General features: G+C 40.3%; 1 protein-coding gene across 1 annotated transcript; it reads right to left on the bottom strand.

Moving 5' to 3' along the window:
- Positions 1-17,730: 17,730 nt before the first annotated feature.
- LOC122112348 (golgin subfamily A member 2-like) lies at positions 17,731-20,139 on the bottom strand. The gene has a single exon (XM_042685121.1). The coding sequence runs from the start codon at positions 20,137-20,139 to the stop codon at positions 17,731-17,733; it is 2,409 nt and encodes an 802-aa protein (XP_042541055.1).
- Between the last annotated feature and the right edge of the window lie 5,491 nt (positions 20,140-25,630).

The following is a 25,630-nucleotide window of genomic DNA, read 5'->3' as shown; positions in this document are numbered from 1 at the left end:
TCAAGGAAAACTGAATAAATCATGGAGTCATCTGCTGAGGATTTTCCTGCCACCTTCCCCCAACTTTTTGGTGAATCTGTGCCTTTCACAAAGCAAATGTTGCTGATAAATCAAGGTAAGGGCCGGTGGTTCACACCTGTAATCCTGGCTGCTCAGGAGGCTAAGATCTGTGGATTCCAGTTCAAAGCCTGGCTGGGCAGCAAATTCTGAGACTCTTAAATCCAATTTACCATATGAAATGTGGAGGTGGAGCTGTGGCTCCAGTGGTAGAGTACTAGCCCTGAGCAAAAAAGTTAAAGGACAGTGTCCAGATCCTGAGCTGAAAAAATTCTGTGCCCCAAAACATAGATGGACCTGGAACACATTATTCTATGTGAATCATGCCACAAAAGAACCAACATACAGCTTTTGAAACCTGGAAGAATATTTTAAAGATAAGCGTATTTATTTTAAAGAAAAACCTATTTGCTGGTTTCTTTCAGTCTGAAATTTTGGATTCACAAAATTTTGAATGGAACATCTCCATGCCCTCCCTCCTTTCCTCCATGCTTCTCTTCTTCTCCTTTCCTTTTGGTGGCAGTGGGTTTGAATTCAGGGCCTCATACTTGCTAGGCAGGTAGTCTACCTCTTGAGCCTGGCTGCCAGTTGCTGTGTCTATTGTTTTCCCAGTAGGGTCTCACCAGGCTTGACAAACTGTGTTCATCCAATTTTCCTTCCTGTTTTACTGGGATAACAGATGTGTGACACCATACCCAGCCATTGATTGAGATGGGAGTCATGTGAACTTTTTATTCCAAGACAAGCCTTGAATTATAATCCCCTATTACCCATCTTCCACGTTGCTGTGATTATAGGCTTGAGCTGTCCTACCCAGCTCTAATGCAGTTTTTATTTTCAGTGTAACATAGTTTGTCTTGTTAGTAGCTCATGTAGAACCTACTCAGGACATCTCAGAAGTCCTATGTGGCTAATTCTGATAGTTGTGTTTGTCACACATCTATGTTTCACTTGTGTTTTTTCTTCTGGAAGACACTGTAACTCCTGCAGTGGATCACTTAGTTTACCCGCCACCTGCTGAGGTGCTCAGCATGTGTTGCTGAGCAATGATCTGTGGAATATGCCATTGCTGTGTTGAAATGACCTTGCCAAGTAAATTAGAAAGGAAAGTGAATACATTTCAGTACTCATTGATTCTGTCTTGGTCTCTGTTGGTTTATACCAAATAGATCAAAGAGAAATAGGTAGAATTTCAATGAAATAACAATTCTTACATGTTATAAATTCTGAAGTTAAAGTAGTGTAATCAACATGAATGGCGTAGCTCCTGCAGCAAATTTAGCAGTGAGAGGCCTTAGGAGATCTGACTGAACTAAGTCCCAGTAAATCAGCCCCACTTAGGATGAGTATTCAAGGGCTTTCTGTCAGTTTTACCTGCTAATCCACTTGAAAAGAGGAGAAATATAAGTGGCAAAGAATTAATTAAGCCCAGACGCCATAAGACCACATTACAACATATTTTTCTAGATGCAAATAAAAGAAAACTACATCTTAGACTTCAATCTTCTAAATTCCCTCTAGTACCATACAAAGACAGCGTTTTTTTTTATGATTCTGGGGCTTGAACTGAGGGCTTGAGCACCGTGCCTGAGCCTTTTTGTGCTCAAGGCTAGAACTCTACCACTTGAGCCATGGGGCCACTTCCAGCTTTTTCTGAGTACTTTATTGGAGATATGAGTCTTACAGATTTTCCTGATTGGGGTTTGATCTGTGATCCTTAGATCTCAGGCTCCTGAGTAGCTAGGATTACAGGCATGAGCCACTGGCAGCCACCTAGCCTCAAAGGTAAGCTTTTGTATAGTGAGAGGTTCATGTGATATCCAGGCTTTCAGTGCTCAATAAGTGATAAAGTTAATCAGCTTTATTTAGATAGAATTTTTTCAGGACCTACCCAATACATTTAATATTCAAGTTCTTTGTGAGAATATTCTACTTTGTTGTACAGATATATCTTTTGCCAGGTAAAATATGAGCCAGCATTTGGTAGTGTTCCTAATGGATAATAGTCACTAGGAAAACTAAGTCAATAGGTGTCTGATGGGTTGTGGTAATTATTGAAATACAGTATAAGAGTCAAGCAAGTATCCAGGATGTGGGGGAAAATGGTACAAACACAAAGGTAATTTTGTAAAAATGACTTGGAATGGCTCAACTTTTAGTTGGTTTAGAACACACAGGGTGAATACATTGAATGGAGAAGGCAGTAAAAATGACTATGGTATCACAAGGCACTTAAAGACATTCACTGGTTACTACTAGAGTAGTAGAGGACTTGGTGTCCTCAGTATTGTCACCAAACACTAGACATATTCAAAGGTTTACATACATAACCAGGCATTGTATGGTAAATTTCTCTGAATTGCTTATGTCTTCCTATTGTTATTAACCAGGGATTTGAAGGAAAGAACAGTATATCAAAACTAAAGAGCATAGATTTATTTTGCTGGTAAAAACTCATCAAGCATTAGGTACATGACAAAAAAAGACCTTATCTTAAATGGTCTTAATAGAGCAGAACACAAGAGAATTAGTGTTTTGGAGATGGAGAATGTGTCTGATATCTTCTCTCCCACAAAACAGCATTCTTGACCTTCTACGTCTTATGGCCAAAGAATACATGAGAGCAAATCATAGGTTAAGGATATGATTTATTTTATTAAAGATTGTAGGGAAGAAATCAGTAGAAAGGGCCAACCTTTAATAGCTATGCCAGTCATATGGGGAACTGAACTCAGAAAGACTCTGCAATTGTTTTAATGATCTACTGTCACTGTGTTGAAATTCTTGACAATTTTTGAACATGAGACTCAGTATTCCATTTTGCAGTGGATTTCATTAGTGATAAAGCTAGACGTGTCCATATTAAATAAGTCTGACTTACATTTGCAAACTAAATGGAGGTGCTCTAGCCACTACAAAAATGGTCTAATATGCCTCTTTAAGCTTTAGGTTTATTTTGTTTTCCTTGTGGTGGAATGTTGTCATTAATCTCTGCACAATCTTCTTAATCTCCTTTATGACTGTTAGATATGGACACGAGTTTTCTTTCAGTCCAACATATTTGTTCTAAGCAGTTCTTTTCATGTTTAATTCAGCTCACATATATGTACTACTTCTCTACACAGAAAAAAGTAAAGTATAACACTCAAACAATTAAAATTTTGCTTTTGTGGAAAAAGATATATGAATCAAGGGTAAGAAATGGGTGAGAGTGAGGTGAGGGGTGACATTGTCAAAAAGAAATGTATTCTTTACCTGACTTAGGTAACTGTAAGTTTTCTGTACATCACCATTATAATCCTAAAAAAATAAAAGACATGTACCAGTCTATTCATCCATCCATCCATCCACCAATTTCCTGATTTATCCAACATAACACACATCTACCTAGAATGAGAGAACCTAGGATTCAATGACAAGATGAGTGAGTTGAGTTTCTTACATCCACAGTGACTCAAAGTATAATTAGCAAGCCTGACTTACAGTAGGAGAACAAGAATGCACCACAATAGAAAACTAAACAATGTTAATAATTTCATTCATATATAAAGTCAACTGTCTTCTTAAAAGTCCCTGCTAGTTACCCCATCATTATTCATTGTAGATGGACCCTCTGTGTGACTCCTTTACCTATGACTAAAGATGTCTATACAGAATGCAGTAGGTTAGCTCGTAACTGTAGGGAAGTAGCATTTTGCTGAGTCTTGATCCCTTTGCTTGAGTTTTTGACATTGGAAGGCATATGGCAGTTGAGGTAGAAGAAGCATTTGCAAGGGCCTAGAAGCAAGATTTTTCTCTATATTCCCATAGGAGTCCTGACTTTGGCATATAAACATCTGCCTTGAGAAAGATCTGAAATGATGCATAAACAGTATGCATTTGATGCCATGGTAAACTGTTTGTACCCAGCATTGTGGCAGCTTCTATTTCTGATTTGCTTTCACATGTAGAAGGAATTAGATGGTTTAAAACAATCCTACTAGGCACAGCATTTGGTATAATTATCTCTATCAGTTTGGCTGTATGAGTAGAGAATTGAGCCATCTGAGCTCTCTGACCTTTACAACATGCTCATAGCAGTAAATATTTTTCAAGAAAAATACCTGAAAAGTGTTCGCTGTGCAAACCAAGTATTACTTTCTGCTGAACACTATAACCCTTTAAAATTATGTGTTACTTTACTCATGCACTTTCTAAAGTTTAATTGTTGTAAACACAATTTCATGTTATAAGAAACATAACCACTTTTCCTACTGTCTCAAACATAGCTAACACACGCTCACACACACATACACACACACACAAAGTTCTTGTATACAGTCCCAGAATTCTTAGGTCTTAGGTCATTATTTCTCTACAGTCATTTCTTACTTGAATTTTGTTTCTCCATTTAATTTTCAGCCTCATGTGTGTTTCTGTTTCTGCCTAGAGCTGGTCTTTCCTTTGCCTCAAAATGGACTTAATGTGCACTACAGTTTATTCTGTTTTTTTGTTCCATAAAAAATTAGCTCTATGTAACAGAGTTTTATTACTAGACATGTGGGTATCTGAAGCAGTTATACAACAGTATGCCCCCAATCTACAAAGCAGGTGTTAATAGCAGCTGATTCTTTAAAATCCTTTATTGAACCCCCTTCATTCATTTCTCCTGTTTGTCTTTCCATGCTCCTTATCTGCTTCTAGTTTCTTTGGACTTTCCTTTATCTTCTTTCATTGCTCTGAACTCTTCTATTCCTAGGAGTATTGGAAATGTCTATGTGATTATGCAAAGACATAAAAGCCCCCTCTGGCCACATACATTCAAAGACAATTTGAGTAGATTAAGAAAAGTTCTGAACAGCTGGGTGCCAGTGGCTCAAGCCTATAATCTTAGCCACTCAGGAGACTGAGATCTGAGGATTGCAATTCAAAGCCAGCCCAGGCAGGAAAGTCCATGAAACTCTTATCTCCAATAAACCACCAGAAAACTAGAAGTAGCACAATAGCACAAATGCAGCCTGCTATCCTTGAGCTGAAGAGCTGAGGGACAGTACTCGGGCCCAGAGTTCAAGCCCTAAGACTGACCAAAAAAAAAAGTTCTGAGCCAATCTAAATTATATCCCTACCAAGACCTGATTTAAAATCTTATCCTTTTTAATTTTCCAAGATGCTATGAGTAAAATGGAGGTCAATAGCTTCTTTTCCTGACAGTGGAACTCACACTACTCCTGCCTGAGTGAAAAGGATGCTTGGCTGTCTTTTTTGGCCCCTAGCACTCTGGTTGGAGACTATTGATGTGACTTTGCTAAACTGGAACAGAACTGGCACCAGGGTACCATGCTGCAGGTCCAGGATTTGAATTGTCTGCCAATCATTAACAGTGAAAGGCAGACATGAAAGTAATATATTAGCACTTAAAAAGCAAGCAGTCAGAAACAACCTTGCATTTGAAGAAAAAAGTGCAAGTAGCAATTCAGAAATTTCAGAGAGACAGGTAGAGGAATTAAGATTGACTTGAGAAGAACTGGAAATATAAAATTGATTGGAATATGGTCATTCAAAATGAAAATGAAGGCTATAGATATACCTAAGTTGTACAGAAGATGCTTAGCCTGTACGAAGCCCTGAGTATTTCCCAAGAATAAGCAAAAAGAAAAAGGAAAAATAGTAAAATACCTTATGGAAAGTTCCATAGAATCTATCAAATAATTTTTGGTGATTTAAACCACAGTGCCACTTGTGGCTTTTTCTGTGATTAATTGCAGATAAGAGTCTCTTGGACTTTTTGCACAGGCTGGCTTTGAACCTCGATCCTCAGAGCTTAGTCTCATGAATAGCTAGGATGATACGCACGAGCCACCAGAATCCATCTTCTAATTTGTTTTGCTATGAGGAAGAAATGATCTGGTTTAAAACAATCCTGCCAGTCACCTCACATTATATTACTCTTCATCTCTGTACTAACCTCACAGCATTATGGCTATGAATGTAAATGTTCTCTCATGAGATTGTGCCTGCAAGGCAGAAGCTGTATCAAACACATTTCTCTATCCCTGATACTCAGTTTCTATGCATTCCATATGTTCAATAAGTATGTACTGATGGACTAATATACAAATGAATTAATATGTAAATGAACTATATTTACAATAAGTCAAAATGGGTTTTCTGTAAAGTAAGTGGAGACATTCAATACATAAGATAGCATCCAGAAGCTTTTCCTATAATTGTTTCAGGAAATGAGTTCTTACTAATGTTAGATTAAAATTGGATTTCATAGCCTTATGCAACCTGTTTCCAATCCATTACGTTGAATGAAAGAGAATTCTTTGGCTCTTATTGTGGGTAAGTCTGGATTAATTCAGAACATTTATGTCTCAGAGAGTAAAAGCACAATAATTATGGTTCTATATGGTGTTTTCACCTCTTAGAAGTAAGAATCTTCTTTTCTTCTATTCTCTGTTTTCTCCATTGCTAATAACAAGCCAGCAGCAAGAAGCAATGGAAAGCACTCTCTGGTTCTGCTAGGACCAAAGAAGCTTTGTTCTTGTATTCTATCTAGACTCAGGTGTGAAGGGCACTTGTAGAGAGTAGGGAAGTAAGCTCGGTGTCTTCAATCTTTAATTCAGGCCAGACTCAGACTTGAGAAAAACTTCCAGAGTACATACAAGTGAGCTCAGGGTTATGGAGCTAATCCCTCCCTCCAAGGAATATTGAAAACATCAAGATAAAGGTCAAGTTTGACCGTGCATAGTAAAGACAGTTGGAGTAGATTAAGAAAAGCTACAAACAAAATTATATCAGGACACTGGATGGGATTGTAATTTCATATTTGCAAAATCAAATCAGAAATTAGAGAGAGCCTCCTTGAGAAGATTAGATGAGTGCCAAACTTAGAGATTTTGAAGAGAGGGATATTTGGGGTTTGAGTTTCTTAGGTAGATGCCATATGGCTAGAGGGTACATGGGCAATGCCAAGAAAAGTCAGGTGGTCTATGGAGAGGAGAGAGGACTCAGGGCTTCACACCTGCTGGGTAGAGAGAGAAGGAAAAGAAGAGAGTGGGGGAAGGGATACAGAAGGAAAGAAAGAAATATTAAAGAAATGAGAAGATTACAGACATAATTGAGAAGCAGGTACCTTTGTAGGGGCTCTAACTTTATTGAGTAAAGAGAGTATTAGCAGGAATTAGGAGTCTGTGTTTGTTTGAGTGTGTGTGTGTGTGTGTTTGTCTGTGTGTTGCAGTATTGTGGCTTGAACTCATTGCTTCTCCCTCTTACTTGGCTTTTGTACTCAAGGCTTTGTTCTACCCCTTCAAAGACATCTCCATTACCCCTTAGGAGAGACCCCACAGGGAGAGGAGTTTCTACAAGGTGAGAACTTCTATAGAAAGCTCTCCAGAAGCTCCTCAAGCTTTGTCACCTTGGCTGCAAGGCTCACTTGTGATTCATGGGAAAAGTTCAAGGGAGACTGTCCCTATCATAACTTGAACAAATTGGAAGCAACATTTTCCCTAAATGCTAAGCAGGCATGAATGGTCTAGGGATGTTCTGGGAAAGACTAGAGTGAGTTGGGTTTGTGATAGAAAGCTTTGTGTTGATTCTTAAAATAATCCCTTGGAGGAATTTTTTTCTTTTGGGTCCAGTCGTGGGTCCTGAACACTGGGCCTAGGTGCTGTCCCTCAGCTCTTCAGCTTAAGGCTAGTGCTCTACCACTTGAGCCACATCGCCACTTCTGGCTTTTTTCTTTTTACTTATGTGGTGCTGAGGAATTGAACCCAGGGCCTCATGCATGCAAGGCAAGCGCTCTACCACTGAGCAACCTTCCCAGCCCCAATAATCTCTTGGAGGAAAAGTATTCTTTGTTTCTGGTCTCAAGAGTTTCAGCTGTGTTGCCCTCTATGTATTGTGCCCCCTAGAGTGCTGCAATTGGAAGTGGAAGGCTTTTCTAGGGGAAAGTGCTCATAGAAATGATAGTTCTTGCCCAGATCAGCTGTCAGCCTACAATTCTTGGGTGTGAGTTTGGTGCATGACCAGGCTTCCCTTTCTGGAAAGAATCTTCGACTTGTTTTAGTCATTTCCTATGTAATCTTCAGCCGATAGCATAGACTTAGATGACAGGCTTGGCTAGTACTAGGAAAGTTTTGGGGCAAGTGGAGGGGCAGCAAATGCTGCACAGGCTCCTTCAGTTCCTGAAAAATTCCCTAGAAACCGACTTCTAAACATGCGATCCCAAACTGTAAACTTGGTTTGTAAGCCTGAGTCTGTCCTGAGACAACACAGCAGCTCTTTGCTTTCCTCAATTTGAAGTAATGACTTGTCCCAAAAAGCACTTTGACAGTATCCATGAGAACAGTGCCTCATACATCAATTGAGGAAGCAAGGACAGGAAAGGTTTAAAATCCCATTAAGTATATAAATCCCACAGTATATAAGTCAGTCTCACATAATGACAACAAAAATATCTGAATACTTATGAAGAAAATGTTTATTTTAGCTGATGGTTCTGAAGAATGGGATTGCATTTCTACAATCCCTCTCATGACTATTCCCCAGGAACCTAAGAATTTTTGAAAACACTCACCTGGTGAAGGTCCACAGCATCTCTGCTAGACAATTTTCTGGGGCCTGAGCCCTTAACAGAACTTTGTGGGCTATTACATATATATGAACTGTACCCTAAACACCCACCTATGAATCTATAAGCATACACAAACTATGTATCCATACCTATGTGCATATCTGTGCACATATCTGAAGTACATGTGGTACTAATTGATGATGGAAAACACTCTCACTTTTTTTTTCAGGCAGGAAAAGAAGTTTATGTACTGAATTGCTGCCCCCACCATGCATGGTGGAGAGGCATGACTGAAAAGGAAAGGGGGTGGGGGAACCCATCCCTGGGACAGGACTTATCCAGGCCCCGGACAGGAAGAGGTATGGCCAGGTGGGGGAAAGGTGTGGCCACACTGGATCTGGTGTGGCCTCAGGGTCTGGGACTCTCCTCAGGACAGATTGGAGGCATGTGTCCAGAGGTGGTTCAGGATGTGACCTAGTAGGAGGGGAAGGTGACTGTTTCCAGGTCTGCCAGTTACCTAGGTAAGAGATACTGGGCCACACTCACTTCTCTTTGCACATATTTAGCTTTTCTGGGTCTTTATAGTTTTTCAGTCAATGCAGTCAGGCAGGGAACGTTATATATTTGACTATTGAGATGAGGATATATTATGCAATTTGGTTTTCCTTTCTTCTTGATTTGATCTATGACCATTTCTCGTACAAATAAGAGAGAATTGTATAATGTCAAAATGTAAATGAGATTAATTGTAGACAAAAAAAAGGATTTACTTGTTAGATCCTTATCAGGTTTTACAACAGGAACAAACATTGCCTTATTTTGTTCATTAGCTGAGATATCAGCTTGTTCTATTTAGGAGATATATTGTTTTTAGATTAAGAAATCATTTTGCAACCCGTTATTAAAGCAAATATTTCTGCACTTTGTGATTAGAAAGGGTGGTATTTTCTTGTCCTCACCCCCACACCATTCTGCATTTGATACAATTAGAACAATAAACCTGCATTTTTCGCTTCCTAAGAATTCAGAACCAGACTTTAAAGGTGAAGAACATTTTGTTCAACTTGAGGTAGAGAGATATGGTGTGATGAGCAGAATTCACAAATAAGTACTGGTGTCATTGATCCAAGCAGTGTACAAATTGGTCACACTTCTTTCTCAAGAAGTCAAGTTGCTCTCTAGTCGGGTGGGATCTTAATGTCTTAGATGAATTATTATCTACATATTCTGCGTTATGTGTCTCTGTATTTCTCTTGGTTACATTCATTTGAAAGAAGGAACTAAATGAATGATTGAATAAACCAAGTGGGTTAAACTCATATATATTAATAAATGTAGAACTTTTCTCCCATAGGGCTATAGATATTTGGGACAGGAAGTGTTCTGTTTAGGTAGTGGAGAGGCAAGAGTGGAAGCTTGTATTACGTAGCAATGGCCACTAGCCAATACATGCCAGTATTGATAAGTACATGGAGATAGGCACTGTGTTCCTGAGGAGCTGAGGAGATGGATAAGAGACTAGGATAAAACTAAGAAGAAATGAGTCAGAGAATCAACTTTTTAATTAACCATTGGAACTGGGAGAAATTAGAGTTCTTTAACATATGTGAAATAGGCTATATGATATGAAAAGTTACAATGCAAACGTTATTAAAAAATTTTACTTCCCAAGATAAGTGAATGTATATATATATATATATATATATATATATATATATATATATATATATCAAATTGTAAAAAGGTATACCATTATCGAGTTCATTATGCTTTTTTTAAACTATCCTACTTAAGTTAAACCTAGATCTAAGATGGGGAACCTAGGAAGGGGGATTAAAAGGCACAAAGTTTTAGATGCAAAGTAATTAAGTTTTGGGAATCTCTTTCTTTATGCAGCAACCACAAGATACTGCTATAATTTGGACTTGGAATTTGCCCCAAGGCTCATGTATTAAAGACTTGGCTTTTAGGATGGCATTATTGGGAGATAGTAAAAACTTTCGTGGATGGAACTTAGTGAGAGGTTACTTGGGGGTGTGCTCTTAAAGGGAATTCAGGGACCTAGATGCTTTCTCTCTTTTGCTCCTCTGACATAAGGACCTATCTAAAAGGTTTTGCTCTTCCATATTCTGCTGCCATGATGTCTCATCAGACCATAGGCCAAAATTGTGTCATGGAGTAAAATCTCTAGTGCTGTGAAACAAAAGCAACTTTTTCCTTATATAACTGACTAACACAGTGTCTGTATATGTCTAAATGTACTGCATTGGGTACATGACAGTTTCCAGGAATGTAGGTCTTATAATGGTAAGTTCTTTCCTCTGTACACATTTTCATTAGCATCAAATACTTGTACAAGGAGGTTTCACATTTACATCTCTCTCTGTATATATATATATATATATATATATATGTATATATATATATATACACACACACACATATATATGTATATATTTACATCGCTATTCATATAATGTGCTTTAGTCAAAATACTCCTTCCATCATTCCCCTTCATCTGTCTCCCTCTATTCCAAACAAAGCTTCACAAGCTTCATGCTTTCATTTCCACACAAGTACATAATGTATGAAGCACTAGTCACCCTCCCTCATTCTCTCTCTTTTCACCTGTCCCTCATCCCACAAGTACCTACATACCAGAGAGGAAATGCTGTACATTTTTCTCATTTTTTTAAGTTTATGACAATTGTCCAAAGAGGTTTCACCTTGTTCCTTTACAGATATACATACACACCTTTGCAGCTTTTAGTGACTTTCAGCTTTTTGCCTTTATTTACAAATGTAATGTATTTTTGTATTATTCATCATGAATGTTGTCTTTCCCCCATCACTACTAATCCCTTGCAAATTTTCCACAGTGAAAATTCTATTAATGTGTGCATGTTTTATGCAGGGATAGAACTGGCGTGTGAACTGGCGTGTGTGTACAAAATGATACAGCCATTGGTAGACACATACAGTTTCTCTGTGAATATATTGACATATAGGTTAGCAACCACGCTATTTATTTGTTTGTTCTACTCTCCTAATTATCCAATAGGATTTTAATTCAACATAAAGGGATATGAGTTCCATGCATCTTGATCAATGTTACCCCTCTAATGATTCTCCTGAATCTCTCCTTATCACAATCTCCTCCAGATTTCATTTTCATTTATGTACACTGAAAATTATGACTGCATTCTCCTATTCTTCTTCTCTCCTGTTGTATACAGCCTCTCCCTCTGACCTCCCTGTCCTCATGACAACACAAATTCATTTTATTCAACTGTAAGTTAGTTGTTCATAGAAATTACACCAATGGTATCATCCCCAGCATATCCCATACTTTAGCCAATGTTTGTATACATACCCTTGACTCTGTCCATGTTCACATATAGATTTATCATGAAATGTTTCCATGGGCCTTTGAGTTATGAATGAAAGCTTGGCTGGATAACATATTCTGGGCTGGCAGTTGTTTATTTTCAGTGACTGAATGATATCATTGCAAGCCCTCCTTGCTTTTATAATTTCTGTTGACCAATTGCTACTCTTTGGATAGATTTTTGCCCTATAAGTGACCTGTCTTTTTCACTTATAGCTATGTCCAGAAAGAATCTGATCTGGTCTTAAAGCTACTTGTACTTGGAAGGGCTATTCTTTTTCAAGATTTGGGAAATTTTTTACTGTGTTTCTAGAAAAAATGTTTTGTACGTTTTTAGCTATCTGCACTTCAATTTCTTCAATATTCTTCAGTAACAAATTTGGACTTTTAATTGAGTCCTGCAAACTCTTTTCATAATTCTTGAATTTTATTATACGTTCATGTTCTGTTATGTTCACTGTCCTCAAATGCAGAATCAGTGCCTCCCTTACATCTTATTTCTTCTACTAGAGAAGCTTTCTATATTGTCCTTTATCTGTCATCCTTGAACTTAATCATTTTCCAGGATTTCTATTCCTGAATTTTTTTTCCAACACTTGAATTAGCTTCCAAATCATGTCAATTTGTTTATTAGTGTCTTCTTAGATCTTTTTAAATGGTGACATAGTATTTGCATTGAAGTTACCTGCACTCATGTGGAACTCATATAGCTTTTTTTTCTTTATTTTTCTTTTTTCTTTTCTTTTTCTTTTTTTTTTTTTTGTCGGTCATGGGGCTTGAAGTCTGGGCCTGGGTACTGTCCCTGCTCCGTTCAGCACAAGGTGAGCAATCTACCACTTGAGCCACAGCACCACTTCCCATTTTCTAGTGGTATATTGGAGATAATTGTCTCCCGTACTTTTCTGCCCATGCTGGCTTTGAACCATTTTTCTCAGATCTCAGCCTCCTGAGTAGTTAGGATTACAGGCTAGAGCCACAAGTGCCCAGCCCCATATAGCATTTAAACTGTGTATCTATAATATTCTTTTGTTTTTCTAAAGGTATTGCCATTATTTTTTATTGTTCCTTGTAGAGATACTCTTTCATTCCATTAAACATTTTATCAACAGTACTTTGAGCCCTGTGTATGAAGTTTCTTTTACCTTTTCTGCTCCATTGCTGTTTTCTGGAGGTGTTTATGTTTGTTTTTATATTTCTGAGTATTTCTGTGTTAAGCTTCACTCATCTGAAGACCCTTTTAGTATACTGGCCTTTAGATTCCTGACATCTTCCTGATGGGAATTTCATGAATTCTTCCTGGTGGTATTCTTTGTATTCTCAATGGATTAAATGTTTTGTGTTTTAATGAGGTATTTGGTGTGAAAATGATTCTCACCTCAAATAACTTCTACAAATAAAGATTGAATTAAACCTCTACATACAGTGGATACCACCAATAGCTATACCTACTTCTATTCTTGCTGTATATACCACAGCTGGATTTTTGTATAGCCATGTAGAAATTCGACCTAAACTATTGGGGGATGTGATGGTGATTGTAGAGATATAGAGACTGTAAGACAGGAAATGAGATGCTCAGTGTGGGTATCGAGTTCAATTGTAAGGAAATTGGTGATAGAAGGGATTAAGTATAAAAAGAAAAGATGAAGGCCCTAGGGTAAGAGAAAGTTAAGGTGGAGTAGATTACCAGAAAAAGCAATGGGGTAGGAAGGGGAGATTAAAGGAAAAAAGAAAAAATGGAATAGAAAAGAAGAGCTAAAAAATCAAGCACAAAACGTAACAAAAAACAAAAAGTACTAGCCTTCAATCCCAGAAGAAAACATGAGAACAACTCAAAATCCAAATCAAAGACTGAGCCCCACACACACAAACAGACACTTACTACCAGAGTCTTGAGACAGTGAGTATTCTGGCTCTGTTGAAGTGATCATTTGTTGTCCACTAAGTTCTCTCCTCAAGATGGTATGTATTTCCAGTGTCAAGTTCCACTCAGTGATGTGACTTTTTTTTTTTTTTTTTAGTTTTTTTTAGGTCCAGTTGTGGGGCCTGAACTCTGGGCCTGGGCGCTGGCCCTCAGTTCTTCAGCTCAAGGGTAGCGCTCTACCACTTGAGCCACAGTGCCACTTCTGGCTTTTTTTTCTTTTTGCTTATGTGGTTCTGGGGAATTGAACCCGGGGCCTCATGCATGCAAGGCAAGCGCTCTACCACTGAGCCACCTTCCCAGCTCAGTGATGTGCCTTTTGATAGCTTGCAGTTCCTCTAGTGGGAGAGGGAGTTTGTGTCTCCTAGATCTCCCTCTGCATGTGGTGTATGTCCTGGCAGAGACCTAAGATAAAGTGCAGTACAGAAAGTCTGTAAGGCTGTTGTTTGTGTCAGTGCTTCTGTTTCAATTCCAATCCTACACAAATGTGGGGAGAACTATCCCTTCAGGTCTGAAATTGCCAATTGGACTTGCCTACTGGGAAGTGGAATAGGAGGCCTGGGACTGAGATTCAACTTCCTTGGGCATGATTGCCACACAGAGCCACTTGTGCAACGTGCAGTGGTTTTCTGGGAGTTGGGTTATAACTGCCCCTGGCAAGGATGAGACCTGCGAAACCAGTGAGGCCTGAGACGTGGCATAGGTGTATCATAAGACTAGTTAGCTGCATTTCTCCTTGCTTATGTGGGGCTAGGGAGCAAGTCTGGATTTCTTGGGTGTTGGAGCTTTTCCGTGGTACAAAGCACTTTGTGTGGCCAGTATGGAGTTCCTGTTTACTGCTTCCCTGGCACCCTAAGAAAGTAGTTGTAACTGTTTATGTGACTAGTTTTGACTTTTTTCCACAAAATTTCTAAACTTTCAAACTCGTCCTTGCAGTTTATTCGGTTCTGATATTGAGATCTCAGTAGGAGCAAAAGGGAAGAGAGGGAAAAGAAAGATGGAAGGAAGGAAGGCAGGTGGAAGGAAAGAAAAGCAGAAGAAAGGAAAGAAAGAAAGAAAGAAAGAAAGAAAGAAAGAAAGAAAGAAAGAAAGAAAGAAAGAAAGAAAGAAAGAAAGAAAGAAAGAAAGGAGAGAAAAAGAAAGAAAGAAAGAAGGAAAGAAAGACAGGAAAAAGAAGGCAAGTAAGCAATCAAGCAAGAAGGTAAACAAGCAAAAAAGAAGAGCAAGGAAGTTGGAAAGAAGGAAGGAGGGAGGAAGGAAGGAAGGATGGAAGGAAGGAAAGAAGGAAGTGGTACAGCCAAGGATCAGTACCTCAGCTGAAAAAACAGGAATGTAACCTTGGCAACACCATTTTGTAATATTAAAGTTTAACTTTTCCTTTTCTTGCTCTTAGATACCCACTTTCTCTCCCAACCTCCCTCCTTCTATGTCCTCTCCCCACATACAATATATCATGCTTGCTTCTTAGCACTACTGTTCCAATATGTTTTATTTTGAAAATACCGTACAGAGGGGCAAGGGAATGAGTACATTTCTCATCAAGCATTGTTGCCTCCTCTTCCTTTGTTTCCCCTTCCCATCCCTTCCCATCTCCCACACCCCCTATACCCACCACCGTCGCCCCCTTCCCACCTCCCCCCCCCCAAAGTCGTGAAGTTCGTTTTTCAACATAAGAACTAGTACATCTCATTGTTGTAATGTGTCCACCTGTATCCGTATTTAAACGATTTGGTTTTTCCAAGGTAAAAGATATCTATGTACGCTGTATTTAGGATTGAATTTAGCCCCCTATGGATTGTGGATAGCATTGCATCCATTTGACACACAATCTAACCTACTTTGCTCAGTTCTTTTTTAGATATGTCTCAAATCTGTCCAGAAAGGAACCATATGGTTGGGAAATACCAAGCTGACTCATTTGTTGAGATAGGGTCTTGCTTTTTGCCAAGGCTGGCATTGACCACGATTCAATGAATATATTCATCCTGCAAGATAGTATTAGAGACACGGGCACTGTACATGGCTACTTAGCTTGTTTTTGCAAAAGACATGAATTTAAAAGGAGAAAACTCTAAAGCCCAACATATAGTGCATTAAAATTGTGGGGAAAAAACGCAATTTAGCTTCAAAAAGTTTGATATAAAATTGACCATAAGCAATTATCTGAGAATGTACTATTCTGTTTTATTATGCAAATGAACATTGTGAATGACAGTCTAAGAAAACCAGATCAGTCAAGTTTGTGAAAATTTCAGCGGTTTTTTTTATTATTATTATTGTGAAAATACCATACAGAGGAGTTACAATTACCTGGGTAAGATAAGGAGTACATTTCTTATCAAGCCTTTTCTTTGTTTCCCCTTCCCATACTCTCCCCCTCCCTGCACCCGATCTTCCCCTCCACCAAAGTCACGAAGTTCGTTTTTCCACATGACTTGTCCATCTCATTGTTGCAGTGGGTCCACCTGTATCCCTACTTAAATGATTGTTTTTTCCCTTCCCCTCCACAAATTACACCACCATCAAATACAGTGAAAGCATGGGTTATATCGTGGGGGAGGGACATACAAAACAACATAGAAATCATCTTGTAAATATGTTAGAAACAATTGCACCAAAAGGGAGAAAAAGCAAAACATTTGAATACTAGAGGAGCAAATGGTTACAGATGAACTTGGGCTTCTTGACCGTTTGAATTTGTTTAGTATGTTTTATTATAGGATGGTACGAGCTCAGAGAGTTACAGTACATTGCATGACAGAGTCATTAGAAGTTTTCAAAGTGCGCTGGATTAAAACAAAAGAAAAAGAAAAAAGGTTGTAATAAAGCTGAAATTTTTGAGCCCCACAATTTCAGCTTTATTACAACCTTTGTTCTTTTTTTGGTTACAGTTGTTTCCTGAAATCAGCAGCTAATCTGTGGCCTTTATGTTACAAGCAGTAAAATTTCGCACTATTAGTTAAAATCCAGCACACTTTGAGAACTGCTAATGACTCTGTTATGCAATATAGTGTAACTCTATGAGCTTAAAACATATTAAACAAATTCAAATGGTCAAAAAGCCCAATCTCATCTGTGTTTACTCCTCTAATAACCCTTTTCTGTGTCCTTCATATGTCAAGTGATTTCTCTGGTGTTCTATATTGCATATCCCATCCACTTCCTCTGTGTAGGTCCTTCATTTGCTTCTCCATTTTCACTGGATCTGAATGAATGCTGCCTGGTGTGGTGCCCTGAGATGCCTGGAATAGGATGGAATCCAAGGAGGATGGCCTGCTCTGCCAACTGATCCAGGTGTAAAAAGATAGGAGCTGATCTGGGCAAGTTCCCGGCTTCATTGTCATCCCGATCAAAAGAAATTCAGTCCCACAATATATGTTATATGTGCCCTATTGAATGCAGGACTGTCCTGCCCAAGGAAACTCTCACCCTGCAAGTAAGCCCATCAATCTGTGCAAAGGCCAAGACAAAATGTGGCCTCCACCTTCTTATCCAGAGTGTCTGATTTGGAGAAAGGTCCCTAGCACCTCTGGAGAGGCAGTGTGCTCACTGCATGACCCCAGCTCTTCCCATTGAGCAGGACTGCCTCAAGTCTGTCTCAGTTTTGCCAAGGTGGCACAGGGTCTGTTAGTGTTACACCAGGGGTCAGACCTTCCAAGGATAATGCAAAAAGGGAAAGTGGGAAGGAATGATAAGAAGAGGGGGAGGGATAGAGTGAAGGGTCAGGGATGGAGAGGACTGGGGTGACAGAATATGGGGAACGGCAGAATGTTGGCACCATTCCTGAGGGCTTGAGCAAGGCTGCTCTTAGATGACGAAGATGTCTAGCGGGTCATCCTTAGCAGGCCAGTAGTGAAAAGGGATGAACTGGCTGCCCAGGCCTGCTGCTGCTTCCTCCTCCTTCCTCATTTGTTCAAAGTCAGGCAGCACTGGTACTATGTGCTGCACACTGGGCTTCTCCAGGAGTGAAGCCTCCCGTGTCCCTCCTGCTGCAGTGTCCTCATCTTCATTGATGTCTATATCTTCGAAATCGTCAGCACAGGCTGAGGCAGCTTCTTGGGGGCCTGTGGGGCCTGAGGTGGGTTTCCCAGGTGGGCTCCGAGAGGCTGCCTGAGATTTTCCCTGCTCCAGTTGCAACAGTAGATCCTGCAGCTCCAGTGCCATCTGTTGTGTGTCCCGGTGGAGCTGGGCGATGTATTGCTCCTTCTCCCGCTGTTGCTTCTCCAGCGCCTTCAGATGTCTGCCATAGAAAGCAGCATCGTCTGGGATGCTGTCCACCTCTCCTCTGAGCTGCATGAAGAGAAGTTCAAGGTCTTCCACTTGCTCTTTTACGAATGTTTTGACACGAAGGTCTTCCTTGAAAAACCTTGCAAGGTTTTCTATCTTCTGCATGATACCCTGTATTTCCTGAGAAATAGAGTCCCCCCCACTGTGTGGGGCTAGGGCCTCCTGCTCAGGCCTGGTGTGGTGCAGGGCTGCGAGTTGAGCCAGGCATTGGCAGCGCAATTTCTGCTGCCTCAGTTGGTGCCCCAGCCGGGCCCTCTCTGCTTCAGCTGAGGTTTGAGCCTGAGCGACAAAAGCAATGATGTCTTCTCTGCTCTCAACATTGTCAGGGATGGTGAGGGTGAGCCTGGCGGCCTCATCATCCTTTGTCCCTTCTATTTCACTTCCTGCAGGGACAGCCAGGAGACTCACCTGAGCCTGCAGCTGCTGGTTCTGCTGCATGGTAGCTGTGAGCTGCTCCTGGGTCTGCTGCAAATTCTGGTTGACTGACTGGATTTCCCTCCTGCCCTGCAGCACCTCCTGCTGCAGCTGCTCCAGCTGCTTGGCCAGATGTTTCTTTGTTTGCTGCTCTGCCTGCAAGGTGCTGGTCAGCTGGGTGTTGTGACTGCTGAGCTTTCCCAAGCCATCTTGCAGTTGGGCCAGCTGGTTCCTGAGGTGCTGGTTCTCTCTTATGGTGCTTTGATTGTGGGTCAGGGTCTCTAATAATTGATCCCGGCGAGCTACTGCCTGCTCATTGCACATCTTGGAGGCCAGCTCTAGGGCCAGCAGCTGCTCTTCCTGCTGGAGTTTTTGTTGACTTAAGGTCTTATTGAGGTCCAGCTGTGCTTGAAGCTGTCTGGCCATGTTCTCCAGCTCCTCTTTCAGTGACCCTACTTGGGTCTCCAGTTGTGCTTTGTCTTCAATGGCCTGTGGCAAATCCTGAGGATTGACTTGCTGTGCCAAAGGGCCAGAACACTTTAAAGGGAGTACGGTTGATGTTGCTAGCTCCTTTTGGAGCTCCTCCATTCCGTGTTCTCTGGTTGCTTGAAGACGTTCTTCCAATGTGGAGTTGTACTCCTGTAGTTCTTGGATGGTCTTGTTGGTTTTTCTCAGTTCCTCTTGGAGGCTGTCTGTCTGCCTCCTGAGCTCCCTAGAGTGCTCCTTTTCCTCCTCCTGCTGAGTGGTCATGGAAGAAAGGACAGCCTCTAGCTCTTCCACTCGCATTTGGGAAGAATGCAGGCTGTTGGTAAGACTCTGCATCTCCCATGATTTATCAGCGACTACCTGCTGTAGCTGGGCCAGGTCTGTGTGCAAATGGTTCTTTTCTGCTTCTAGAATTTGAATGGTTTGCTTATGGATCTGCAGGTGTTTTCTTAGCTCGTTGTTTTCTTGCAATAAGTTTTGCTGGTTGGCTTTTTGTTGGTGTAATTGATTCAGACTTTCTCTGTTTTTTTTGTCCAATAGTTTCACCTTCTTGGTGAGTTGTAAGTTGGATTTACAGCAGGTGTCCAGGGCTTCTGCCAGCCCTTCGTATAGCTCTTCCAGATCCTCCATCATTTCAGAACATGGGAGATGATCCCTGTCGTCCTGGAGTGTGGTGTCAGACACAAAGCTCATAAGCTTTTCAGACAGTTGTTTCAGGTTCTCGAGTCCAGCCGTACTGTTCAGGCCGAATTCAGCATCATGGTCTTCAACTGATGCTGTGTTGATTGTAACAGGATTAGGGGAAGGCACACTGGGAGGGAATGGAGATTGATCTGCCATTACGGGAGCATTGTGGTCTTGGAGGGCCTCTTCAGGTGACTTATCCACAGGATTGGTCTCAGATGCTCTGTGGTTTTGAGGCTGTATATTGTTGGCTCTTGCAGGACCCGTGAGGCTGTTTCTCTCACGATATTGTCCAAGTTGTTTCCTGATGGCAGCTAGTTGTTGTTGTCTCTGGTTTTCAGACATGGCAGGGGTGGGACGGGAAGGTGTGGGGGGGCAATTAACAAGGATTCAAACAAATACACTTACTGATCAGTCACCAAGCACTACCACCTCCAATAACTCCTAGCTGTGGTGTGAACCAGAGGGAGAATTCCAGGGCAGTGCTAGGCAGCATAGAATGTGGGTGTGGCCAAGTCTCTCACCCCATTGGTCAGTGAGAACAAGGCCAGACAGGGGGGTGGCCTCCTTTCCTCTCCTAAAGCCAGGAGGAACTGCTGGACTTCCAGTGTAGGCTGTGGGCAACACTTGCCCCAACCTTGCTCACTTGTGAGGGATGGGGACATATTTTGTTACTATTGCTGCAGCTTTGCATGCAATGTGTCATTCTTCATGACAGAATTAAAAATACCTAGTGGTTCTAAGCAGCTGCTCTGTAGATGGTGTCTTTGACTCTTCTGTTCTACTGATCCCCTCCCATTGTCCTCAATATCCTTCTGCTCAGAGTTGAGGAGTTGGTGGAGGAATTGGCAGTAGGGGACACTTGACCATGTAGAGATCTTTTTCTGATGCCTCACAGCTCTGCCTTGTATTTTCACTTCATACAAATCACTGGGAGTGCCTCCTCTCATCTAACTCCATGCAGTCCTTTTCTCCTAAGTTCCTCTCTCCACTTCCTCCGAGGTTCCTCATCCAGGTGGCCCATCTAGAGTCTTCCAGCCTCTGGGCTCCAATTGAATCTGAGGAGAGTTGACCTAACCATGCTTCCCCGGGGAATACAGGGGCATGTCTCAGGGCACCAATGCAGCTTTACCTTCAATGTGTAATTCTCCATCATAGAAATTCACAGAAATATTGTTACCTTAGCAGTCCTATGAGTTTGCTCTCCAGCTAGTGTTCCTTTTCCTCCAGTGACAGTGGTCCCTCCCTCTGTCCTAGAAGCCTTTCTTTCCAGGCTGAGTGTGTGAGTGAGGAAGGTACAGCAGGGTACAGTCTGTCATTTTACACTCCCTCTCCTGACACCTCACAACTCTGCTCTGTAAGTTAGTCTATTAGAAACCACCTGCAAGGTACCTCTCCTCTAACTCTATGCAGTTCTTCTTCCAAAATGTCTGAGCTCCACTTCCTCCAGAGGACCTGATGCTGTTTGCTTATCTGATGATCTCCTGTCCTGGGTAGATTTGGTCCAGTCTCTGGACTCCTACGCTGTGCTGCTTGTGGTCTGGTATGACTGTGCAATCTTTTGGGTGTGTGACAATCTCATTGGTCGCCTACGTGACCAGGCTTCACCTTATGATTTTCCCTTTAAAAACCTAAGGAGGTGGGCTGCTCGAGGTCCCAGTATCAGCTCCCCAGCCTTTGCTGCGGCCCTGGCCGGTCAGTGTAGGAACCTTCTCAATAAAGTTGCTTCTTTAATAACAACTTTGTTGCGGTGGGCTCTGTCACTCCCAACAAGTAGGTGGGCTTGCTGCCTGAGTAGAGGTCTTCCTACTACACTTCGAAACCATGTTCTTTTAGGCTGTGCCCAACCACTGTCCATCCCACCTACCTCAGCCCTCTTCAAAGCATAACCAATTCTGAGAAACCCCAGGTCATCATTTTTAAGCCTTGATCTCCCCTTGCCCTTCTTCCTGCCATCCAGTCTTCAAAGTGTTGTCTTGGCCTCCAGCTCTTGCTTTCTCTGTGTTTTCCAGCTGCATATTTCCCAGTCATTTGTCTGTTATTTGATTTGGGTGTTTTCCATCTTTCTTTTGGTTAGTGTGATAGGGATTTCTTCAACTTTTCTCTTTTAGAAGAACTCAGGTTCTGTTTAGTTGATTCTTTTAAAAAAGTTTACCTCTTATCTTTATTCTTTCTTTCTACTTGTTAACTATGAATATGGTTTCTTTAATTAATTGCTGGCTTGGATTGTTTTCTTTGTTTTAGCAACTATTATGCCTCTAAAGTCAATTTTCTTGTCCTTTTTCCTTCCTTTCTTTGTTGTTTCCTTCCTTCTTTCTTTCATCCTTCCTCACTTTCTTCCTTTCTTTCCTTCTTGTATTTCTTAAAATTATTTTGTTTATGTTTTTGTATATGTATTTTTATGTGGGGTGGTAGTGTGGCTTGACTTTGGAGCCAGGCCATGAGCAAAGCTTTTTTCATTCATGTCTGCTGTGCTGCCAAATGAAGCATTCCCACAAAATGCCTCTTGCTGTTTAATTGCAGATAAAGTCTTGTGAACTTTTTGGCTTGTGCTAGCTTTATTACATTACCATTCAAACACGGTAGTATCTTGCATTGAGAATCTGAATGACTGTTGCTTAGTTTGTCTTTTTCTTATTTCTCAACATCAAAATCATATAATTTGGCATGTTCCATTGGCTGTTTACAACCTTGTCTTATTGGGTATTTGTTTAATACAGTTAGCGTATGGCTATTCTGTAATAGTAAGTGCTGCTTTTTCGACACTCAACTTTTGACTTTTGTGAAATTTGCCATTCCTTTTTATTTTCCAACGTCATTCTAGTGTAAAATAGAACATCAGAAATACGGTGGCATATGTCACTACATTTTGCTAAGCTTTATTTTGATCTCATTGTATTCTTTTCTAACTTTCTTACTATCTCCATATTTCTGTTTACTTTACCCCTCCAAAGGAATGCTTTTTGAGCTTCCACTTATCACTTAGGTCAAATTTTGTTTCAATTTCAGTGGGTAAGTATATTAGATTCAAAACTGTGACAGTTACATGTATTGAAAATTATTGATGTGTTCTTCCAAAACCTCTGTGGAAACTAAAATATTTCTGAACTGCTTTATTTCTTTGTGAATACCATTGCATTTATTCAGATGAGAAATGTGAGTAAAATGTGGCATTTTATACCCTAGACCCAAACTTCAGGCAAACCCTGAGACATGGTGAGGTATAAAGAAAGACTTATAGGCAGCCACAGAACACAGCACTTCAGTATATTTTTAGCCACCTTTGGAGGTATAGACATTTGCTTTGCATTAAATAGGACGAATTAGAGAGAGGAAAGCCCGCATGTTTTAAAGAGTCAGAATTCCCTATAACCAGCTAGTCTTCCATAAAGAACTAAAAACCATAGTATTGAAGGAAGGCGACATCTTTCGTAAATAGTGCTGGCAAAATTGCTTAAACACTTGAAGCAAACCAAAGCTAGATCCTTATATATCACTCTGCACCAGAGTCAACTCCAAATGCATTAAAGATCTTGAAATAAAAGCAGACACCTTGAAAACATTACAGGAAGCAATAGGCACATTAATTTTGTTTTCACTCTTAAAGAAAACCATAGAATAATTTTCAGTTCAATTTTATTGTCAAGGTGATATACAAAAGGTTTACAGTTACATATGTAAGGTCAGAAGTGCATTTCTTGTCAAATATTGTTACTCCCTCCCTCGTTTTTTCCCCCACTAATAAGTATTTGGCCCAGTAAGATAATAGCTGTCCAAAATTTCATCCAAATTTGTCAGTACTGACAAAAGTGAAAACCTCAGTCTCTTACAAATTAGGGAGACAGTGCCAAAGATCTGCAGTAGTCCTTTTCCTAATGTACACGTGCCTTTCATAGTTATATTTCCTTTGTTTGGTTCAGACAAATAGATGTAGGGGAGACTTTACAAAGCATGATTGTACAAATGGTGTACTTTGTTCCAACTGCATAGCCATGATTACTAAGAGCAGAAATTTCCAGTTAGTTTGGCCTTTTTTGTATGTGAAAACCAGACCTAATATTTAAAGGGAGAATTAGCTGATTGTTTTATATGAACTCGGCTTAGATCTCTTAATTCTGCAAAGATGTACACATTTAGATAATGTACAAACACAAAGTACTAATAGTCACAGACATATTTGGCACTGACTGTGGTTGACTTACTTAAGATAGATTGTTGCATCTTAATGTTGCTAAACACATTATAGGTTATTTCATACTGAGGCGTGCACTACCTCTAGAAAATGCAGGAATTTAAATTACTGGGCTCAAGTACATTGGTCAGTTGTGTCTAGAAATGGAGAGAGCAGGTTAAGTTCTGTCTAATTTGATTCTTTCAGACATTTTCTAAAGGCTGAATTTGGTGACAAACAAGAATGCATCTCCAATAGGGCTGTTGATGCTTTCAGACTTTGAACCTCCATCAAATGAATCCTTAGTCACATGGGCATAGGGACACCCTGTAACAGCAAAACAACTGAATTAACTCAGAGTACACTTTTAGGAAAATCTTCCTTTTTCCTGTTTTGTTTTCCCTTTCCCTAATAGATTAGTCAAATAGAATTCATTCATGAGGGCAGGAGAGGCTTAAGGTTTTTCATTGTTGAATTACAACAGAAATCTCCAACCAACGGGGCTGGGAAGATGGCTCAGTGGTAGAGCGCTTGCCTTGCATGCTCAAGGCCCTGGGTTCGATTCCTCAGCACCACATAAGCAAAAAAGAAAAAAGCCGGAAGTGGCGCTGTGGCTCAAGTGGTAGAACGCTAGCCTTGAGCTGAAGAGCTGAGGGACAGCGCCCAGGCCCAGAGTTCAGGCCCCATGACCGGACCCAAAAACAAAAAAAACAAAAAAAAAAGAAATCTCGAACCAATACCCTCATTTCCCTGTACTATACCTCCCTTACCTGCTAATTGTCAGCACAATGTCTTGTTTAGAGCTCTAACTTTCAATTTATTTATTTATTTTTCTATTTCCATTGTATTGTAAAGGTTATATATAGTGGGGTTTCTGTAACATAGGAAATGAGCACATTATTTTTTAAACAGTGTTACCCTCTCCCAGCACTCCTCCCCCCCCCCCCCAGGTTGTAAAGTTCATTTCCAACATATCAGTGTTGCATTGGTTCACCCTTTTTCTTACCATTTCTGTGATTCCCTTTCCCTTCCCCAAATCTGATAAACTTGTATACAAGACAAATGGTACACAAATAAAACAGTGCCAAAATGGAATATACGGAGGGAGAAAAAAGGGAAGAAAAAAGGAAAATCTGCAGCCAGTACAAGAAAACCTCTTGTTTCCATTTCTTGGAGTTCATCAGCATCATTTTATATGTTCATATGCACATAGCTATTTGAGCCATTGTAATCCACTCCTAAGAATTCCCTCTTTTGTTCTTAGTGTGGGAATGCTTCAAGTGCTGTTTTAGTCATGCTCAAGTGTAATTATTTATCTTTTACTATCCATTGGATTAACTTGGAGATTTATAGACATGTTCTAGTTATTACAGATGAGATAACCCATCAGCCTAAGATCTAGCTTACTTCACTGAATATAATAATGTCCAAGTCTTTAAATGAACTGTAATGCTAGTAAAGGTTCTGAACAAGGCATCCCAATTTCCCTGTCACACAGTTGGCAAAAGCCCAAGTAGTTCAGCTGAATGCAAACAAGTTCAGCAGGTCACAAATGGTTTCAGATGTTAGGGAAAAGAAAAGGAAAGGAAAGATCCTATTGCACTAATTAGGGAGATCTCACTTCAAGTCTTATATAAATACATTATAACATTATAATTCATGATC

This window comes from Dipodomys spectabilis, unplaced genomic scaffold, assembly GCF_019054845.1.
Source record: "Dipodomys spectabilis isolate Male_0828 unplaced genomic scaffold, ASM1905484v1 ptg000094l, whole genome shotgun sequence".
NCBI classification, from domain to species: domain Eukaryota; kingdom Metazoa; phylum Chordata; class Mammalia; order Rodentia; family Heteromyidae; genus Dipodomys; species Dipodomys spectabilis.
This window is presented reverse-complemented; position numbering and strand designations above follow the sequence as displayed.

Coding starts and splice junctions, on each gene's coding strand:
- LOC122112348 (XM_042685121.1), bottom strand. CDS start 20,139: ATGTCTGAAAACCAGAGACAACAACAACTAGCTGCCATCAGGAAACAA.